Here is a 19,359-nt window from a genome sequence, read left to right as displayed (position 1 = left end):
TATTTTTGAACAGAAATACTAATTTCGAAGATTGAGGAGACAAAACGGGATAAATAAATGATAGTATCGAAACCGTAGCCTACGTACTTTAACGCAAACATTTTTGAGCCCAGTTTTCCTCGAATTAACATGAAACGAACTGTAAGCACGATGCCACCGTCTGGATCACACTGGTATTACAACAAGTTCTTAAACACCCTGAGGTACAATCGAAATGGTGTGAATTTCATATTTTGATTACCTATTCTGCCTCAGCATTGCACCGTACAAGGCAAGAACTTTAGCCAAGTATTTAGCCTACAGAAAGCTTTAAATGTATAACCAACAGTCATAAAATCAATGGTAGAAACACCATGAATCAAGGCAAGATGATACCAGAGTTGAACGCAGGACAGATTACAGCGGATACATGGCAAATATTTTATTATCCTTGCTATCTATGGCACTGAATCATAGACCTCAGTAATGAAATGACTGCTCGTGAGACAAAATTTGAATCTTTCATCATCAATAACTTTGGTATCTTGTCAGAAAAATGCAATAATTCAAACTATGGATATTATGGATGTCATTATTTTAAATGTTACCTTTTGCAGATGCTCTCTTATACAGGTTCAGGCAAAAACAGTACCAATGCCAAGTCGTCAGGATCTAATATTAATACAAAATCTTGCTACAAAGTTAGACAGTAGGTCTAACTGAGATAGAGACTAGTATTATGAAGAAGCAAATGGAATCAGCATAAGATACCATTTGCTTCCTCAAAGGCAAACAAAACGCTAGAATCAAGACTAGACACTGGAAGCTCTTTTATACCTGCACTGAAAAAGTAATTAAACACACCTGACTAATCAGAAACAGCTGTGAAGGCATTTCTCCCAAACATTGTGCTGGCCTGAAATGGGGTGACGATGTATAAAAAGTGCTGTCATTTCTACAAGGTGAAACCAAAATGTATGATGTATACCCTCTAACAAAAGAGAAAAATGTGAATTGTTTGATTACAAATGTAAAACTGTGGAGTACAGAGCGAAATTAAGAAAAACGTGGGCAAAAACATCGAAAGTGGTGGATACCTCAGGCCCTACGTTGGACTGGCAACCTGTCCAGGGTGTTTTCTTGTTTAGGCTCCACCCCCCACAACAACCCTGACCAGGAATTACCGTAAGTGGTTTAAGACAATGGATGGATGGTAATATGGATGCATACTTCCGAGTATGAAAACTCTTGACAGTATTAAAAACTGCTAACAGAAATGCATGCATACTGTGGTGAAATTAAATGCATTTTTTTCATTAAAAATCTAGAAGACTGATTGGTTGTTAAATATGCAACCTGCAGAAGGCCACTTTCATTTTTTTCTTACATCTATATTTAAATGAAATAAATTAATAAAAATTAAATAATTTTAAAGAATATGTGTATAGACAAGGAGACGAAAAGCACTACATAAATGCTACCCAGGTGTTCCTTTGCTTAGAGTCCACATCCACTGGTTCTATTTCTGTATGGAAAGGATTTTGATCATTACACAGGATCATCTTATCATGATTTCCACAAGCAGAGGACAACATGCAGCACCGCCATACTTACGCAACTATAATAAATGCATCTTTAGCTAGCAAAATTCAAGGGACATCTACAAAAACAGCTCTAAGAAATTCAGGAGGTTGTGGGTTTTGAATATGTACTGTAAGTCTGTGATAAATGAAATTCAGGCAGGTGGAAGTCACGTTTTAATTTATTCATTTCGCAAAGTATGCCACCATTTACTTCGGCATGCAGTTCATTTTAAAAGGTCAAAAACTGTTTTACGAAGGTAAGGAAATATAATTCCATAATTTACTCCGTTAATATAAAAAGCACTTCGTACATCCATTTGTCAGAATGACGTGAATTAACTGCGTTTGTGATATATACATTTTTAATCAATTTTCTTTCAATGACCTCTGATTTTTAATTTTTGTGGACATTATTCATCCATCTCCCTTCGGGTAAGATTTTTTTTTTTCAATGAATGATAAATCTGATAATCATATTTTTATATATTTAGAGCAATATATATAGTACAAAGGCATTATAATTTAACAGTCTGGCAAAAAAAGTGAGTATTCATATTTAGCAATGCTTAATTGTAAACATTTACTTAAGTCAAATATACACTTTAAAAGCAGGTGATTCTTTTCAATAAAACAATACTTAACCAAAGCAATCTTTGAGCTAAAAGGATGACAAAGAAATGTCATAAGACTTTCCAAATTCATAAAACAAAAGTGCTTACTTTTTTAAAGGCAAAAAAAGACTGTATAAAAAGTAAAGATTCTTAAGAATTAAAGAAAAAGTTGAGACTTTCTTTTGTCATCTGTAAACATCTGTGACAGTGGTAGTCATGCAATCATTAAAAACCTGAACTTCATTCAGACATATATCACAATCAGGTTTTTTAAAAAAACAAACAAAAGAAACAAAACAAAACAAATACAAGGGATAATTGTATTTGCAGACGTGAGTGAACATTGACACCAAATATTCAGGAGGCAGAAGTAGAAGCAGCTTTGATGAGCTCTTTTGGAGCTTCAGCAGTATTTTTTTGGTTATTCAAAATGAATTCGCTATGCCATTTACAAAGCATAGCTCACAAGAAAGTGGATTCGGCCTCGGTGTCTGTGAAAACGAAGGGATTCAAAGAATCGTAAAAAGCTAGACGCCATTGATTTTCGATCAATGCAACAACAAAAAGAACAGCTAAGCCTGGAAAGAAGTGCATTTTCAAGAGTTTTTGACTGGGTTGTCCTTCAAGTAGCCCACTGCATCTTCAGAAGCGCTGAGGAAGATTGTGACAGTTCACTCCGCTTTCTGGGAACACCAAGAAGAAGCCTGCACTGAAATGGAGCACAGGCCCTCTGGCTGGACCTCCACACAGCATAGACCTTCTCCAACCCCTTTGAGTCCACTTAAAAACTCATACTGTACAGCTGATACACCCATATCAAAGCAGAGGATGCATTCTAAGATCTGCCAGGATTATAATAGACTACTGTTATCTGTGTTTATAAACAGATTTATAAATATATTAACATATATGTATACATACAGGCATATTTAAGCATGCTCGTACATGTACACGCATGGTGTACACATGTACGCGGTGTTCCTGTAAACGTCAGAGATGGTCGGTGAAGTGAACGCTAAAGATACGATAGCAGCGTCTTGCTGCTTTGCTACGATCCGTGGGAGAAAGAAGCAGGAGCACAGAGACACCCGGACGCACTGGCAAGCCTCCTCCCCTTCGCGGGAGGTTCTCAAAATGGCCGGATTCCCCGGCCGCACGGTGGTCCGCTCCCGCAAAAAGCCCCGTCGTCCCACGGCATGGCGCCACTCAACGGTCGCCCTGCCCGGGCTCCTGCGGTTACCGTGGTCACTGCGCTGCCCGCGCCCGCTCCCGCCCCTAATCCACGCCGTCGAAGCCCTGCGCGTTCTCTATGGCGATGTGAAGCTTCTCCCGCAGCTCCTCGAACGACTCGTACGGGGGCAGGTCTAAGCGGTTGAAGCTTTGGGAAGTGAAAATGAAGTGGAGTTAGATAGTGAGAATGACCGCTCCTGCAGTCACTGAACAAGGCCGTGATGGAGGAGGACTTACCACGTGTGGGCTCTGGGAAGCTTATCTGGTGTGCCCCACTGCTCTATGGTGAACAGCTGTGGACCGTTGGAACCTGATTTTGGTGGGCAAAAAACACACACGCACACATACACATACGCAAACACGCACAAAATGAATTAGCTACTGACTCAATATTTAAATGGTAAAGATTCCAGCCTGCAACACAGAGAGACCACAACTCACTCATGGTCGGTTGTAATTTTTGACGTTTTCTAGGCTACACCGCGGAGGTGTTTCAGCATGAAAAGAGAGGAAGAGCACGCCGCAGAAGGGAGGAAGGCCTACCGTACAGCTCTGCGAACCCGTTCATGGGCACGCGGGACGTCCCCGTCACAAACTGCAGCAGACGGATGCGCTTCTCCGCGTCCATCAGCAGCACCGTCTGGCAGCAGGTAGGATGAGCACTTTGTTAGAGTCAGGAACCGTCTCCGCTGCCCTACTTTGCCCTCCTCTGCCGCTGCACGCTAACCGCCCGATACTGCTCGGATACAAGGCTGGCTAAACCTCGTTTGAGCTTCATCAGTTTCAACTGAGTTTCTCAGCAGCGGAAGGAGCACAGAGCCATGGAACATTCTCTCTGCTCCCGCCTCTGTCCCGCCTCCCGATTGGACGGCTTACCTTCCAGAACCACTGGATGACAGGCTGATTGGCGAGGTAGCCGTTCTTGTACTTGGTGTTCTCCCGCCAGTCGTTGACGTCCACGTCTCCCAGGCCACACATGAGCAGCTGGAGGGGGAGAAGAGACAGGGTCAGCTTTACCTCAGGGGGCGGGGCCACCGGACACACATCACAGCGCTGTAGACAGGGACAAATCTCACCTCCAGCTCATTCTCATCAAATATTTTGATAAGATCCTGAGGTATCAGCTCATAAAAGCCCTGGAAGAATAAACAGACAGGAATGTGTATATTTGGTTACAGCACGTAAAAACCCTAAAAAAGGCGACAGTAGGTTATCAGTTGAAGGCTTGGAATGAAAAATGCATATAAAATGGATACTCAGAAGCCAAAAGAAATAACGTGGAATGAAATAACTTAATTATCTTATCAAATTTGATTAATTTCTTATTTTTATTTTTTTCAGAGGCAGTAGGTTACTTTATTTTTATTTTTAAATTAAAATGAGACCGTTTTAGAAGTGCAATTTATGAGATTCTTTACCTCCTTAAAAGAAGTCATCTGCTTGAGTATCCTGTTCACAAACCTCCACTGCATGACGAGGCTGGAAAAAATACATAAATAAGAAAACTTCTTTTTCAAATCCAAAATTATGTGGGGCACAATGACATCGTATTGCCTGAAAGACAGCTTTTACACCCAGTAGGAGGAAATTATAAATATATAAATGAGCAACACCTAATACCACATTAGTATTTTCAAACAAGTTTATTCAGAATTTCCATGACTAATGTTTGTTTAGGGTAAATGCAGCAATGGGAGAAAGAGACTTTCGTCTAACAACACTAGCGAAACACATTAAAGGTGTGCTTCTTCTCTCTTCCAGCAGGGGGCCCCAGTACTCACTGGATGTACTCTTTCTTGTTGTCATCGGTTACCACAATGTCAGCTCCTCCCGGCTTCAATTCGTGCTGGTGAGTCTGTGGCAGAGAAGAGACGACAGGTTCAGATAAAAAAGAAAGAATACGGAGAGCAGCTTTTTGAGTGTCTCTGAAATGTCTGGTTTTAAATAAATTCACCTGTCCAAAGAGCTCCTCGTCGATGGTGAACCTCAGGTCCAGGTCTGTGGGGTCGTTCTCCAGGATCCACTTTAGGGAGTTGAAGTACTCGCTGTCCTGAAATCACAACGGAAGCAGCGGTAAGGTCGCGCTAATTCATATTAAACAAAGCCTTCCTTTTCCTAAGCAGCAATACACAAACATTTCAGACAAATAAACATTTTGAAATACAAACCAGACACCAAAAAACAAAGGTGATGACATGGAGATATGGATGACAATGATGACGAGAATAATAATGATAACAGTTAGAGGAAGAAAACACAATCAATCATGATAATAATAATGGAGAATGACTAATATTTAGTGATGATGAGACAGTAGATGATGATGATGAGTTCAAAATTGTAAGAGTAATAACATCAAATATGATCATCATCTTGATTAAGAGGATGACAGTAATGATGATTAGGTTTGTGAGAATGCTTAAAAAATAATGATCAGAGCTGGTGATGCTAACGGCTAGCGCTAACTGACCACGGACTCCATGTCCTGCAGAGTGATGGGCTTCTGCAGCATCATCTTGTAGAACGGGCGGATGAAGAAGGCTGCGAGAGAGGCAGAGGCAGAGACAGAGGTGAGGCACGATGGCTACCGCCACGAGCGAACGCCCCCGCCGCCGAAACGGGCCCCGCCCTCACCATCCAGCAGCTTGCCGTGGTACACGGCCATGCCCGCCACTCGACCGATGAACTTGAAGTAGGAGAGGTGGTCCTCGTTGCACAGCCCTGAATTGGGGTTGATCTGCAGTGTGTAGTTATCCCTGTGAGAGAGAAGGCAGACCTGATGGGTTTGGAAGAGCAAACAGAGTACCAGAGGGGCTTCCGTAAAGATTCCCCTCCATCTTAAAGGCATACTGTGCAGGATTTTGACCTTGCAAATCTTATAAAGTAACCATGCTAAGACATATCTATGATGCACTGGTAATGTCTGTCTTCACGTATTTTTGAGAAATTTGTGCACCTTCTTCCTGTATTTATTCTAAAATGTGTTCAGGACGTTTCTGGGTGTGGCACTGTTTTCTGTGTGGAGAGGGGTACAGGTGGCTGCAGAGATAGCAAAGAAATCCAGATACAGCAAAGCAAAAAGGACTACAGTGAACCTTGGAATTGCTTGTCCTCAGTGGTGTCAGGTGAAGTTAGCCAAGGGGATTAAAAGCGATGCGGAGTTGGCTTGTATTATGTTGGACCTGTAAGTAACATTCCTTACTTTCAGACTGCGACGGTCGGAAATTTTCTAATTTAAAGTTCCAACAAGAAACCACTATTACGAACGACATAATGGAACTAATTTAGCTATAATTGAATCCGCCTTCTTTCTGTCGCTCATTTCATACCTCTAGCTATTCGCTAGCAACGTCAGGTTGGGGTAACTTACTCAGCAAGAGTGGGTGGGGTTGAAGACGAAGGGGGAGATTTATCTGATTGTAAAGACAGGCAAAGAAATCCTGCATAGTATGCCTTTAAACAAGCAGGCCTACAGAACTCGGGGCCGATGCTCTAAGATCCATGAGAACGACTGCAGAGAGCCAGAGAGACTCACGTGGCCGAGTACTCAAACAGCCCATAATATGGGTTGAACATCTCCTTGGATATGAGGAAGAACCACTCCCGGGCCACGCCCCCGTAGTCCAGCCCCTTCTCGCCCTCGAACTCGATCCAGAGGCGCGCCTTGAGGAACTCCGCCCGTTTGACGGACAGGATGCGCCTGTAGGAGTCCTCCAGGACCGCCGTCCGCCGGAGCTTCATCTCGAAGCGGTTGGGTATGTCGGCCTGGGGTTTAAACCGGCACAGCTTAAATGGAGCAGTCTGAAATTTCAATATCTAAATCACACCGTCAGAATGCCCTGGTACAGATGGGACCTCAGCTCCAATTATCATTTAGCAGCAGCCCAGGGCTTTAAGGTCTACTGGTTTTAATTACATTTTCCACCCTTTTAAATATTTAAATCATTACAGCCATGACTTTGAAACCTGGGGATTCTGGGTCTACGTTTCTCCTCTAAATAAATGCGTGACAGAGCTCACCGGCTTCTTCAGCTTCTTCCGGAAGTACTCATACTTCTGCTTGTAGTCTCTGGAGTAAGGCACAGCCTGGAACAGACACACGATATCTTCAGTATGCATGCTGCTGCATTGTGCGCCCATAAATCACTTATGGAAATTGACCCTAAAAGGAAAACGCTCAGGAGGCAATGACCAGAGAATACGATCTTTCAGAGACTATGACTCTGGACATAAATCCAAGAGTGAGGTGGAATCTTCTTGAGGCTTCACAGACTCAACATTTCATAAATTAAATGAAAAAACGTGTTCGGGCCAAATAGCGTTCTCCTGGCATGTGTCGAAAAATAATGTGTTCTGAGAAATTCTTAATCCTAACGCAGTTCAAAAGTTTGTTTCTATGAATAAACGTAAACAGGGTTCTTACAGGTCCAGTTATGGCTGAGCTCTGCAACCTGGGATCCTCCCATTGTGTGGTCTTGGTATCTGTGAAAAGGTTTTCATAATAAAATTGATTAATTCAACTGTAATAAACAACAACCATTGCACATATGATGTAGTAGTGTGTAGTACATACTGTGATCTATATAGAATATCCTTCCGTCACTGTGTATCCTCTCCTCCCAGCCAGGCTAAAACAAGAGCAACAACAAACACGGTGATTTTTGAGGGATCGCATAATGTGCTTGATTCCTAGCATGGGGAACAATCTATTTTTAGAACACACCTTGGCCGGGTGAGACCACTGGCTGTAAAGAACATGCATGAATGCATAACAACGCACAACAGTGCCCACAACAGTACGTTTTTCCATCAAAATAAAGTCTTAATGCTTAGTTTATTGTGTCAATAAACACAGTCAGTGCCAGATATGACAAAGATTTTTATTTTCAACTCGCAAATGTTGTGTGTCCACAAAACCAATAGACAATAGCTTGCCTTAATACTCAGTTGTGATTGGCTGGGACATGTGTATTATTTATGTATATTATTATACTCCATATTCAACTATGGATTAGCGGCTGTAAATGTTCAATCACCGTTCTAAATGAATGTGTATGTAGTATATGATTCAGTACTTGGCTAGCTAGCTATCCGTGACAAAAAACACGCTGTGAAACCATTTTGACTACAAACCAAACTGAATTTGATATTAGGTAACCCGGTTGAGGTAGTCCACTAGAAAGAGGCATTCATTGCTAAGTGCTACACTATAGGGCATCGTGTATGTGCCAGAATATCCAAGTAGGCTTCAAGTACGGTTCCTTTGCAATGGAACCATATACTTTGAAACGGCCATTTCCATTACTATTTACAGAGGTAGTAAATTCGCCTCAGGCAACGTCCCTCAGCCAGGGCATTCAAACTTCGTAATACTCAGGCGCTATACATTATCCCGCTTATACAACGGCTCACTAACAAAAAACATAACTGCAATGAAAACGTGTTTCAATATATACACTTGCTTTATTCTGTTCATATTAGATTAAGAAATATCCTGTATTTAATGTTTCTTCATTTGTACACAGGCTACTGTATGATAAATTAATAAATGGAGCCAAGTTCCAACATATAGTAGTGCACACACAGAAAATACAAAAGATCAAGCAGGCATGTATCCACCGAGTAATCAATCAATCCATTACTTGTACCCATCCCTAAGACATTTGGTCTTCAACATGATTCTACAGAAAGCATTCTGTATGAAACAAGGGCTACTGGGTGGCTCATCCTGTTAAGGCGCAGTTCTAGTACATGAATGGGCCCCACAGTTTGGTACTGAATGTGAAAGTGCACACATTGAGGAACGCAGAGGAATGTTGTGGACAGGGTGTTCCACGCCTCACCAAGGATTTGGGTCTGCCAGATTTACATAATCTCAGCACTCATTAGTGACCCCTGCTGGTCCACTGGGTGCCCGACAGTTGAACTGTTGAGCGACATGTGACGTGTGTCTCTGACTAGTCTCAGTGCGAGCCTGACTTAGGAACCAGGGTGTGGTAAGAAGCAGCGGCCATTTCACACATTTCAGAGGAGAGTACACGCTGGTCGGCACTCTCCTGAACGGACAGTAGCGGTAGCACCAATGAGCGCTGACATACATAACAGATCTGCCAATCCAAATAAGTGAGAAAAGGGTGAAAAAATGAAGACAGATGATTTAAAGAAATATGAGGCCATTTCTAGCTATGATCTTCATTGCGGAGATGGCTCATTGCTGGGTAATGCTGTCGATGACTGAAACTACCCATAGCAAGATCACGCTGTTGATGACTAATGATTTCCCTGGCTGGGCCGCGGTCTTGGCAACTGAGACTGCCCGTGACGTGGTTACACCGCTGATCGTCAGCTGCCCATAGATGGCGGCCCGGCAGTCATGGTGCGGCACTCACTGGGAGCGGTCCAAGGTCGGCGGGGTCAAGCGAAGGTCGTCTCCTCATGTGCACGGGGATTTTCAGCCGTGGGTCTTCCTGTTTGAAGCGAGGGGGGAAAACAGGAAGTGAGATAAACAGGAAGGCAAAGAGAACCACGCAGTCTAAACAGCTGAGCGGTCAGAAGCGCCGACCGCCCCTCACCGCGTCGCACCTACCCAGGTGGTGGTCTTGGTGTTGTGGTCGATGAAGAAGGGCCGGCCGTTGGGGGCGCTGCGGACCTCCCAGCCCGGGGGCATGAAGCCGAAGTCGTACTTGGGCCGGGGGTCGGGGGAGTGCTGGGGGGACGACTCGGGGGACATCATGGGGGGCTGGTACACCGTCAGGCTCTGCGGCGTCGACGCCTGCGCCGCTTCCGTGGTCGTCTGCCGGCACAGCGAGGAGACGTTGAGCACAGGTACCTGCGTGTGTGTGTGTGTGTGTGCGTCTCTATGCATGCGCTCATACATGCTGCACTCAGCTGGCACCCAAGCCAAATAAAAACACTTAGAAAGACCAATGAGCTACATGTGAAAACATAAAGAGATCCCTCTAACCTCTCTCTTTTTCCCCTGCGTGGAATGTCCAGTGACAGCCGTAGGCCTGTCCCATTGCTATAATGTTTCCTGTCCGTTTGCGAGAGCGCCAGTGAGCGCATACAGCTACTGGCGCCCATGTGGCCAGCGGCCTCTCCCGTCTCCCCCTGCTCTCTGAGTGGCGCAGACTGACTGCCGGTGCCTGGTCCAACAGAGGAGGCGCTCTTTCACAGTGAGGTGGGGGAGTGCCTTTTGGTGACTGGCTCTCGCTCTCAGTCAAATCTGCCCCTCGAGGCCAGTGGTACTGCTGGTTTTCATTCCTCCCCTCTAATCCTGGACTGATTTAAACCTGATGCACCAGGTAAGCCTAATGGACTACCGGGCAGAAGCGAAAACCAGCAGTGCTACAGACTGGCCAGATACGAGTGTCCCTGCCTGACAGATAATTATACCCCACTGTAACGGTCATGCTTTGATTCCAGACCACGGCATGCCACAAGTGCTTCAGCTGGACCTGCCACCCAACAGCACTGACAAATATCTCCTCTTATGAGAGGTACACAGAGAGTTAAATGGGAAGAGAAAACAGCATAGAAGATGGACACATCCACTTCACGCAAAGGAGATGAAATGCATTCAACTGAAACCACAGCACTTTACAGCTATCGCAAGGCCGACAAACAGCAATGACGTGCAATTAACCATTAGCCACTTTGCACAGACTGGTACTCCAAGCACTTGTTTTTCTAACGGCAACATCACACAAACGAGGTGATGTCACGCTACCTGAGTGAGTGGGCGGGTCCACGTGGTGGTTCGGCTGTTGTGATTGACAAAGTACACTCTCCCTTTACTATCCTGCTTTTCCTCCCAGCCCGGTGGCAATCCTGCCGAGGTCGGCAATAGCTATTGACCGCCATGAGGGGGAAAAAATAAAAAATAAAAAAAAAACACTCCACATAAGAAATTTTTGTGAACCAGATACAGCACAATAACTGCAGGCAGAGTCAGCGTCTCGTTCACAGCAAAATGGCCCCCAGAGGAGCCTGCTCAGAGCCGCCGTTTGGACGACGGGAGGTCAGCTGGGGTGTTTTCTCTTTAAAAAAAGAGGCACCTGGCGAACAATAACTCTCGTCTCCTCGCCGAGCGCAAAGCGCTCGTCTCGTTCTGCAGAGCGAGGCCGCGGCGGGCCCCCGGTACGTGACAGCCGGAGAAGGCCGTTGTTGCCATAACAGCGAGGTCAGCAACTTCCACGGCGGCGACAGAAAAGCGGCGCAACTTAACTATCTGGGAAAACGGACCGGCCGAAGGGCAGAGCCGACGCGCCCGAGATTATTTTTATGGAGCCGGGTCGGAAACGCAGCAGGTATTGTGCCACATCTGTTCTGCTTGAATTAAGCCCCGCAGTTTGAGTAACAGATCTTATCTTTTTCTGATCCAATCTTTGTTCCCTTATTTTTTTTCCCCCTTCTTTTCCACAGTTAGAATGCTGGCCTGTGACATCACCGTGCTGCCCAAGTGCGCGTGTGAGCTCCTGAGCGCCGGCTGATCTGCGCAGCTGTTGCACAGCTGCTGCTGCAGTCACTGCGCTGGTGCAGGCAGACTGCAGGCACCTCATGCAGTGCGGTGGGGGTGGGGGGTGGGGAGGGTTGAGGGGGGGGTGTTGAAGGGAACCCCTCCCTCCCTGGTGACAGCATGGCCAGCAGTGCCTTACCCCAGGGGCTCCCAGTCCCACACAGCACTGTTACAGTGAGGCTTGTAGTCCAGACTGTGTGTGCATCACTGCACCCAGGGCTACTGCTTCAGCTGGAAGCCCTGCCTTTATTGGGCCTTTTCTTTTACATTAGCACACTGTGGTTAAAGCTGCAGAGACAGAGGCCTGGGGAGGAGAAGGCGAGGTCTGCCCCACTTTTTATTCTCTTAAACTTCGCACTTGGAGTCACTAGGCGAGCTGCAATTCTCCCGTTATACACCACCAAGTGCAATATAAAAACAGAAATGGGAAAATGACACAATAAAACTGACTAAAATAACTGGCTTAGAAGAAAAATGAGGAGCCGTACGCACCACAGGGGGTATGGCGGGCTGGTCCTCAGAGGGGAGGTTGTGGGCACTCCCCCTACGGGTGCAGGGACTCTGGAGATGGAAGAACATGAGTATGTTATGGCTCCATCCATGATGCCCAGGAACTGCAGTTAAAAACTAGCCTGTTGGCTAATATTGGCACATTTACAATAATGTTCATAAACGTGCGTCAGAGCTGCAGAAATGAAATTGAACAATAAATGTCAAAATGTCATTAAATCTGTGAAATGCAATTTCCATTGATAATGAAAATGGCAAACGAAGCAAAAAAACAAAAATGGCTGAATAGATCAAGAATCGCACACACCCCAGGATATGCAGGGTGGTCTTCCGCAGACAGGGTGTGTGCGCTTCCTCTGCGATTGCTGCGATTCTGCAGGGTAAAGAGCACGGTTATCATTGTATGGCAACATCACTGAAATGCACATTCCCAGTGCCAAATATGAGAGCTTTTCCTCAGCCTTGAATTTCAAAGTGCATTCTGCCGAAAATCCACCAGGTGTCTCTGTAGCCACTGTAATTTGATTCACAGACACAAACAAAGCTTTGTGACTGCTAAGTGGATAATAGAGGCTTTAAATGAGCCTGAAAATTGTTCAATACCACACCCAGCTCTTTAACTGGAGAATGCTGCTCAGACATATGCCCCAGCTATTTAAGACGAACACTGCGTCTCTTTTTAAAGTTGGGGATAATTTACATACGCCAAACAGCTTAAACAACTGACCACACTCTAAATCAACACTGAAATACTATCTACGGCCACGGAGGCACATAAACAGGTGACAATGGGAAAGATCAGACAGTGGCAGGAACAATGTCTTATATAAGAGAACATCACAACCACTCAGCTGCACTGATTAATTTTATGCGAATGATCTGCATGATAATCTCACATATTTAATGATGCACTGTTTAACCCAATTATTACACAAAAACGGGCCAAAGTGATAGAACCAAATGACCTAAATGCAAATCAAACACACCGCTGAGTGCTTGGGGTCTTCGGCGGTCAGGGTGTGAGCACTACCCCTACGGGCACAGGGGCTCTGTAAGACAGACAGAGGAAGGGAGAGAGAAAGAGAGCACATTCAACTCTGCAGCCCAACATCGCAGACAAGTGATCTCCCTCATACAACTACCAAAACAATAAAGGATAAAATGGCCGAGTAAATTAAATTAATACAAACCACGGGATGCTGGGGGTCTTCTGCAGTCAGAGTGTGGGCGCTACCCCTACGAGCACAGGGGCTCTGTAAGACAGACAGACAAACAGACAGAGAGAGAGAGAGAGAGAGAGAGAGAGAGAGAGAGAGAGAGAGAGAGAGCGAGAGAAAGAGAGAGAGAGAGAGCGAGAGAGCGAGAGAGAAAGCACTGTCATCTCTGCAGCCCAACATCGCAGACAAGTGATCTCCCTCATACAACTGCGAAAACAATAAAGGATAAAATGGCAGAGTAAATAAAACGAATACAAACCACGGAACGTTTGGGGACTTCTGCAGTCAGAGTGTGGGCACTGCCCCTACGGGCGCAGGGGCTCTGCAAGACAGAGCACGCTCATCTCCACACCCCAAAATCACAGACACGCAATCACCCTCATTCCCCGCAACGGCAAACAAAAACAGCCAGCTACCGGAACATTAAAGGATAAAACGGCCGAATAAATAAAAAATCATACAAACCACGGGGTACATGGGGCGGTCCTCGGCAGACAGTGTGTGGGCGCTCCCCCTACGGGCACAGGGGCTCTGCGGGTACGAAAGCAGAGATATCCCTTTAATATCTACATCACCAAAATTTCCCCACATACAACACTATTAATACTCTGCTAACAAATATAGTATTCTGCGTTTGGTCAAATGAAAACTGAATAAACAAATTTTTATGTACTGTCTGTTGAAGGTACTGTCTAACAAATTAAAAAATTAAAGAATAAAAGGTCTTATTAAATATATCAATATTAATATACAATTAATAACATTTTTATATGAATAAAAATGGCACACACCACAGCAAGTATGGGGTGGTCGTCAGCAGATAGAGTGTGGGCACTTCCTCTACGGGTACAGGGGCTCTGGTGACAGCAAACAAAGCGTAAGAGATAACTCTTACACACCGACAGCACCGAAATGCAGTCTCCCATGATAAAGGCAATATCAGGAACCAGGCAAATAACACCACTCAGGTAGAAATCGTACACACCACAGGGCGGAGCGGGTGTTCCTCAGGGGTCAGAACTTGGACGCTTCCTCTGCGATTGCAGGGACTCTGCAGGGCACAGAATTGTTTCTCTGATTACCTGCTCCGCTGAACGGCACAGCACCGCCTGGTAAAGGCAGTGCCAAACGACAGGAAGAGCCTCAATAAAACACAAAGCGCACGCACCACAGGGCGAACGTGGAGGTCTTCAGGCGACAGCGCGTGGGCGCTTCCCCTGCGGGCGCAGTGACTCTGTGGGCAGGAGAGACGGGTCAGAGACGACACTCGCGTGCGTCGGGGGCTTCATTTCTCACAGGAACACGGCATGCCGCACCATTCTTTCATCTTTTTTTTTCGCTTTACAGATTCCCGTATCCATGGCAACGCAGTCTACATTTAAAATATTATTCATCAATTATGCAGCTAAAAATGTATCCAATAAATAAAATGGGGGGGGGGGGGGATCAGGGTTTTCCACAATACACCTTAAAGATTTTGGGGCGATGAGGGGTATTGACCCAGACTCCAAATTTTGAGGCCCCAATTGTCTGAAGATCTGTCCTATCATTCCAGCATAATTTATCAATTCCAGAGGGCATTACAATGTTTGCCACAGACTGCTGATTTTTCACTCTGCAGTCCTCCAGCTATGCTGGCACACTGGAGCACTGCATAATGAGCTGTTACAGTGGGTATAACCTAGCAACAAGTGGGACGGAAAACCCTAACAACAGAAACAAACTCATCATTTCCGGTTTGTTACATTCCTCTCTATAAAGCTCCCGGTAAAAGCACACAGCAACCCAATCCCAGCTCTGAGATGGTGAATAGTTTCAGAGCAGCCCATAGGAACACAACCCCAGCTCTGAGATGGTGAATAGTTTCAGAGTGGCCCACAGAAACCCAACCCCAGCCCTGAGATGGTGAATAGTTTCAGAGTGGCCCACAGAAACCCAACCCCAGCCCTGAGATGGTGAATAGTTTCAGAGTGGCCCACAGAAACCCAACCCCAGCCCTGAGATGGTGAATAGTTTCAGAGTGGCCCATAGGAACACAACCCCAGCCCTGAGATGGTGAATAGTTTCAGAGTGGCCCACAGAAACCCAACCCCAGCCCTGAGATGGTGAATAGTTTCAGATCAGCCCACGCTGTTCACCGTGAGGGACGCTCGCCGTTCGCTGGCGACGGCCCCCGAGGCCTGCAGGCGTCCCAGGTCCTCGCAGAAGGCGTGGAATTCCAGGGGGGAGTGCGGCGGAGGCGGGGAGAGGTGCCCGTGGTTTCCGTGCATCGCGCTCTCCTCCTCCGTCACGATTTCCCAGCTCTGCGGGGGAAAAAAACGTGCGGCACGTTCTTAAACACGGGCAAACGCAGCAGCTGCCAGATAATTCTAAACACTTTCCAGTTCTTAAAGTGACCCTTCCTTTCACCCCTCCTTTCGTGCAGTCATAAGCCTTTCAACAGTGGGGCAGTAGGGAAGACAGCAGTTGCTGTTCAGCTGAGTGGGGAAAGCTTCCTTATGAGGAGCTGCAGACGGTGCACAGCAAATACCCACAATACTTAACACTACCTCACCAGCTGAGTGTTTAGAGTGCCCTGAAGAGCTCATACAGTTTAAACACCCAAAGCACTGAGCGCAAAATTAAGAAAGCTTTTCATTAGGCGAGTCGGCACACACAAAAACAACCTGAGCTTAATCTCAACAAGAAAGCATTCCTGTCTGTTTACACATCCAGCAAAGGGCTTCTGGTGCCAGCACTAGCGACAGGCACTTATTGGCACACGGTGTCCCGACCGGTGTTTAAGGTGCGCTGAGGATACATTTGAAAATGTGCAGCAGTCCCATGGGGGTGCACGTTTCACAAGCGCTCCGGCATCAAGCCGCCGGCGGCAGGGTTTCCAGGAACGCGGTCGGGGAGCTCCTCCGAAATAACAAACGGGACAAACGACACCACTGGCGCCGACGAGCGAAGTGTCATTGCGGAGCCGTGAGCAGTAGAACAGTACGTACTGTAAGTGACCGTGTTTACCTGTGCACTGTCCAAACTGCACGCAGGAACAGAACAGCTACAGTAAAACACCGTGTCTTCGGTTATAGGGAGAACACAACAAATACAGCAAAGCAGTACGACTGCTGTGTTTACACAAACACTGATTGGTTTCTGTATTCTGCATAATTCCATTGAGATACAGTATATCCACCGGCACTTGGGTAATGAGACGTGGTGAATGTATGCTAATTTTTATATGTACAGAATGCAGAAGAGGACTAGCAGAGTGAGAGACTTTGATTGGCTGTTGTGTTCTGAATATAGAGAAGGCATGAGAGTAGGCTACTGAGGGAGTGAGACACTTTAATTGGCTGCTGTGTTCTGTGCATAGAGAAGGCATGAGAAAACTGGTAAGGAGTCATGTTAGAGACTGACTATGTTATACACAGTAAATGTGTTAGGCAAGGCTTGAGCAGTGAGGAGTCTCAGTGATTGGCTGTTGTATTTCTGCATACAGAGCATAAGGTGGGCCGGTGTCATGTGAGGCGGGGGACAGGGCGGGGCCGGGGGCGGGGCTGTCCTGACCTCCGGAGACTCCTGGCGGGCGTGGCCGTCGTGGTGCTCCGATATCTGCCGTCGGGCGGCGAAGGCGTGCTGCGCCTCCCTCTGAACGGTCTGTCGCTGCTCCGCCTCCAGATGGCTGTCCCTGCCGGACCAGATGGAACGCTCGGTGAACGACGGCCGCCGCTCCTTATTTAACCCCAAACCGGCCTCAAACATCACCGTCCCACTTAAACCGACGCTCGAGGTGCGCTCAGGGGCTGCCTGTTATCTCTCTGCATCAGCGAGATTTAAAAACAAACTCCTCTGTCTGGAAAGAAAGCCACGTTAAATATTTGTGAAAGATACAATATCTTATGCCTGGATGCAGGAGCTGTGGTTACTGTTGACTCCTTCATTGCCATTGACATTGGTGTCCTGGTTAATTTAATCGCAAATGCCACTGGTCTTCTACTATTTTCCATCAGTGGCTAAATGTTATTTGCAGAAATTAAAACAGATATATCAATCAGGATCTGGCTCAAAGTATTCAAATCAGTAATTGAACCACTGTATGACAGTGAATTGTGCAGTCTGCATACAAAGCAAGATTTTGCAAACTGGGACTAACAAAGTTCTCTAAAACAAAATCTATGTACAGAAGAAAAAACCAAACGGAAGAATTATACCAATATCCGCTACCCGTTAACATAAAAAAAACGGCCATTAAATTCTGGAGACACCTAAAACACAGCAACTCCCATTGATACCATTACAAAGCCCGCAAATGGTGTGAGCGGATCTGAAATTGAGAGAGACAGAGCATACTGGATAGTGGGTCTGTGCCATTGCGTGGTCCTGCTCTCGTGGTTGACATAGAAGGTTCTGCCCAGGTTGTCCTGCCTCTCCTCCCAGCCAGGGGGCAGCGCAGGCAGCTGGCGATGGTGCCGAGGCCCAGACATGTCCTGACTCTCCAGAAACTCCCATCCCGGCTGCGCAGAAAAAAACGTGTGACACAGCGTAACCAGGAGCCGTCGTCATGCTTACTGAAAACGGAGTCAATGTGACAGCCATTTTGTTACTTATTTTTTTGGCTATCCCAATGACTTTGTGCTATAGTCCAAAATCACTCTCAGAAAAACATGAATATTTCCCACCAATTACACACAAAACACAAAGTTGGATTGGTGTGGGATGTAAAGAACAAAGACAGCTCAGATTATAAATAGCTATAGGATAAAACCGATAATACTCAGGATGGTAAATTCTGGTAAAACAAGTTAGGTGTTTCATTCCTGGCAGTACAAATATCCATCCCCTTCAAACCCATCATGTGAAACTCGTGCCTCTCTAGTTCATCTCGTTACCTCTGATAACTAAGCAAGTAACACAAACCAAGCATGTTTTGCAAGTAGATCACGTGCAGAGAGACTGTTACTGGCACGGATTCCTGATGAATCCATCTGAAGGTGAGTAAAGATGAGTAAGAGAGAGAGAGAGAGCTCTGGGCTCATTTCAGACTCACGTCCAGCTCATCGCCCTGCTCGGAGCCATCCTCCTCCGAGCCACAGCTCTTAGGCAAGTACGTCATCTTCAGCCGCAGGTGGCCTTTCACCCGGGACTTGTGACTTCAGCCAAATAGAAACAATATGAAAAACACACACGCACACACACCACACATACACAAACACACCGCACACAAGCACACGCACACATTCGCATAACATGCTTGATTAAAGTGAACATGGTGTGGTAACTTGGAGGATACTCCTTGTAGTTATTTCACAAACCACAGCCCACATTCCATCTACTGGAACTGAAATGAGCTTTTCTGTGAGTGTTACTCACTTTCCAAATTTACACAGTATGATGAGTCTAGTTGTCACCGAAATTATTTTAAATGTGTACATCAAAATGTGCATAAATCTTACATTTTCATAAATTTGTCACTTGAAGAGAAAACTTTTTAGAGACCAAAAAACACAAAGAAATGTAGTTTTCCATACACTAGGCCATGGCTAAACACATACACTGATATATGCTGAAAAAGCTATATACATGGGCAGCTGCCTCCAAGTTCACATATTATTGTATAAAACTTTTTTTGCTACCTTCTAGTTTTTACAAGCTATCCAGCCTGATCCAATGTATAATATCCATGCAATTCATCCAACATTTGAAAATGACGTTGAGATTGGGTT

At 45.7% G+C, this 19,359-nt stretch overlaps 1 protein-coding gene across 8 annotated transcripts in view; it reads right to left on the bottom strand.

The window, feature by feature from the left end:
• Positions 1 to 1,723: 1,723 nt before the first annotated feature.
• Positions 1,724 to 19,359, bottom strand: part of LOC118227738 (E3 ubiquitin-protein ligase NEDD4-like) — a 41,039-nt gene continuing 23,403 nt past the window's right edge. For 3 of the 8 annotated variants that reach the window (XM_035418567.1, XM_035418565.1, XM_035418559.1), the window contains 30 exons: positions 18,684 to 18,786; positions 17,987 to 18,150; positions 17,204 to 17,324; positions 15,787 to 15,951; positions 14,817 to 14,882; positions 14,634 to 14,699; positions 14,440 to 14,505; positions 14,114 to 14,179; positions 13,908 to 13,970; positions 13,622 to 13,684; positions 13,418 to 13,480; positions 12,739 to 12,804; positions 12,414 to 12,482; positions 11,133 to 11,252; positions 9,990 to 10,196; positions 9,793 to 9,870; positions 7,977 to 8,031; positions 7,827 to 7,885; positions 7,424 to 7,489; positions 6,939 to 7,168; positions 6,038 to 6,159; positions 5,874 to 5,944; positions 5,358 to 5,453; positions 5,185 to 5,258; positions 4,822 to 4,882; positions 4,480 to 4,539; positions 4,280 to 4,387; positions 3,947 to 4,043; positions 3,641 to 3,713; positions 1,724 to 3,551 (listed from right to left, as the gene is read on the bottom strand). In XM_035418567.1, the coding sequence (XP_035274458.1) occupies positions 3,449 to 3,551; positions 3,641 to 3,713; positions 3,947 to 4,043; positions 4,280 to 4,387; positions 4,480 to 4,539; positions 4,822 to 4,882; positions 5,185 to 5,258; positions 5,358 to 5,453; positions 5,874 to 5,944; positions 6,038 to 6,159; positions 6,939 to 7,168; positions 7,424 to 7,489; positions 7,827 to 7,885; positions 7,977 to 8,031; positions 9,793 to 9,870; positions 9,990 to 10,196; positions 11,133 to 11,252; positions 12,414 to 12,482; positions 12,739 to 12,804; positions 13,418 to 13,480; positions 13,622 to 13,684; positions 13,908 to 13,970; positions 14,114 to 14,179; positions 14,440 to 14,505; positions 14,634 to 14,699; positions 14,817 to 14,882; positions 15,787 to 15,951; positions 17,204 to 17,324; positions 17,987 to 18,150; positions 18,684 to 18,786 (2,821 nt within the window). In that variant the 3' untranslated portion in view covers positions 1,724 to 3,448. The remainder of the gene's footprint in view (positions 3,552 to 3,640; positions 3,714 to 3,946; positions 4,044 to 4,279; positions 4,388 to 4,479; positions 4,540 to 4,821; positions 4,883 to 5,184; positions 5,259 to 5,357; positions 5,454 to 5,873; positions 5,945 to 6,037; positions 6,160 to 6,938; positions 7,169 to 7,423; positions 7,490 to 7,826; positions 7,886 to 7,976; positions 8,032 to 9,792; positions 9,871 to 9,989; positions 10,197 to 11,132; positions 11,253 to 12,413; positions 12,483 to 12,738; positions 12,805 to 13,417; positions 13,481 to 13,621; positions 13,685 to 13,907; positions 13,971 to 14,113; positions 14,180 to 14,439; positions 14,506 to 14,633; positions 14,700 to 14,816; positions 14,883 to 15,786; positions 15,952 to 17,203; positions 17,325 to 17,986; positions 18,151 to 18,683; positions 18,787 to 19,359) is intronic. The other 5 variants (XM_035418562.1, XM_035418563.1, XM_035418561.1 and 2 more) reach the window with 5 other exon arrangements.

This window comes from Anguilla anguilla, chromosome 5, assembly GCF_013347855.1.
Source record: "Anguilla anguilla isolate fAngAng1 chromosome 5, fAngAng1.pri, whole genome shotgun sequence".
NCBI classification, from domain to species: Eukaryota; Metazoa; Chordata; class Actinopteri; order Anguilliformes; family Anguillidae; genus Anguilla; species Anguilla anguilla.
The sequence above is the reverse complement of the archived record's forward strand: the minus strand, read 5'-3'. Positions and strand labels throughout refer to the sequence as shown.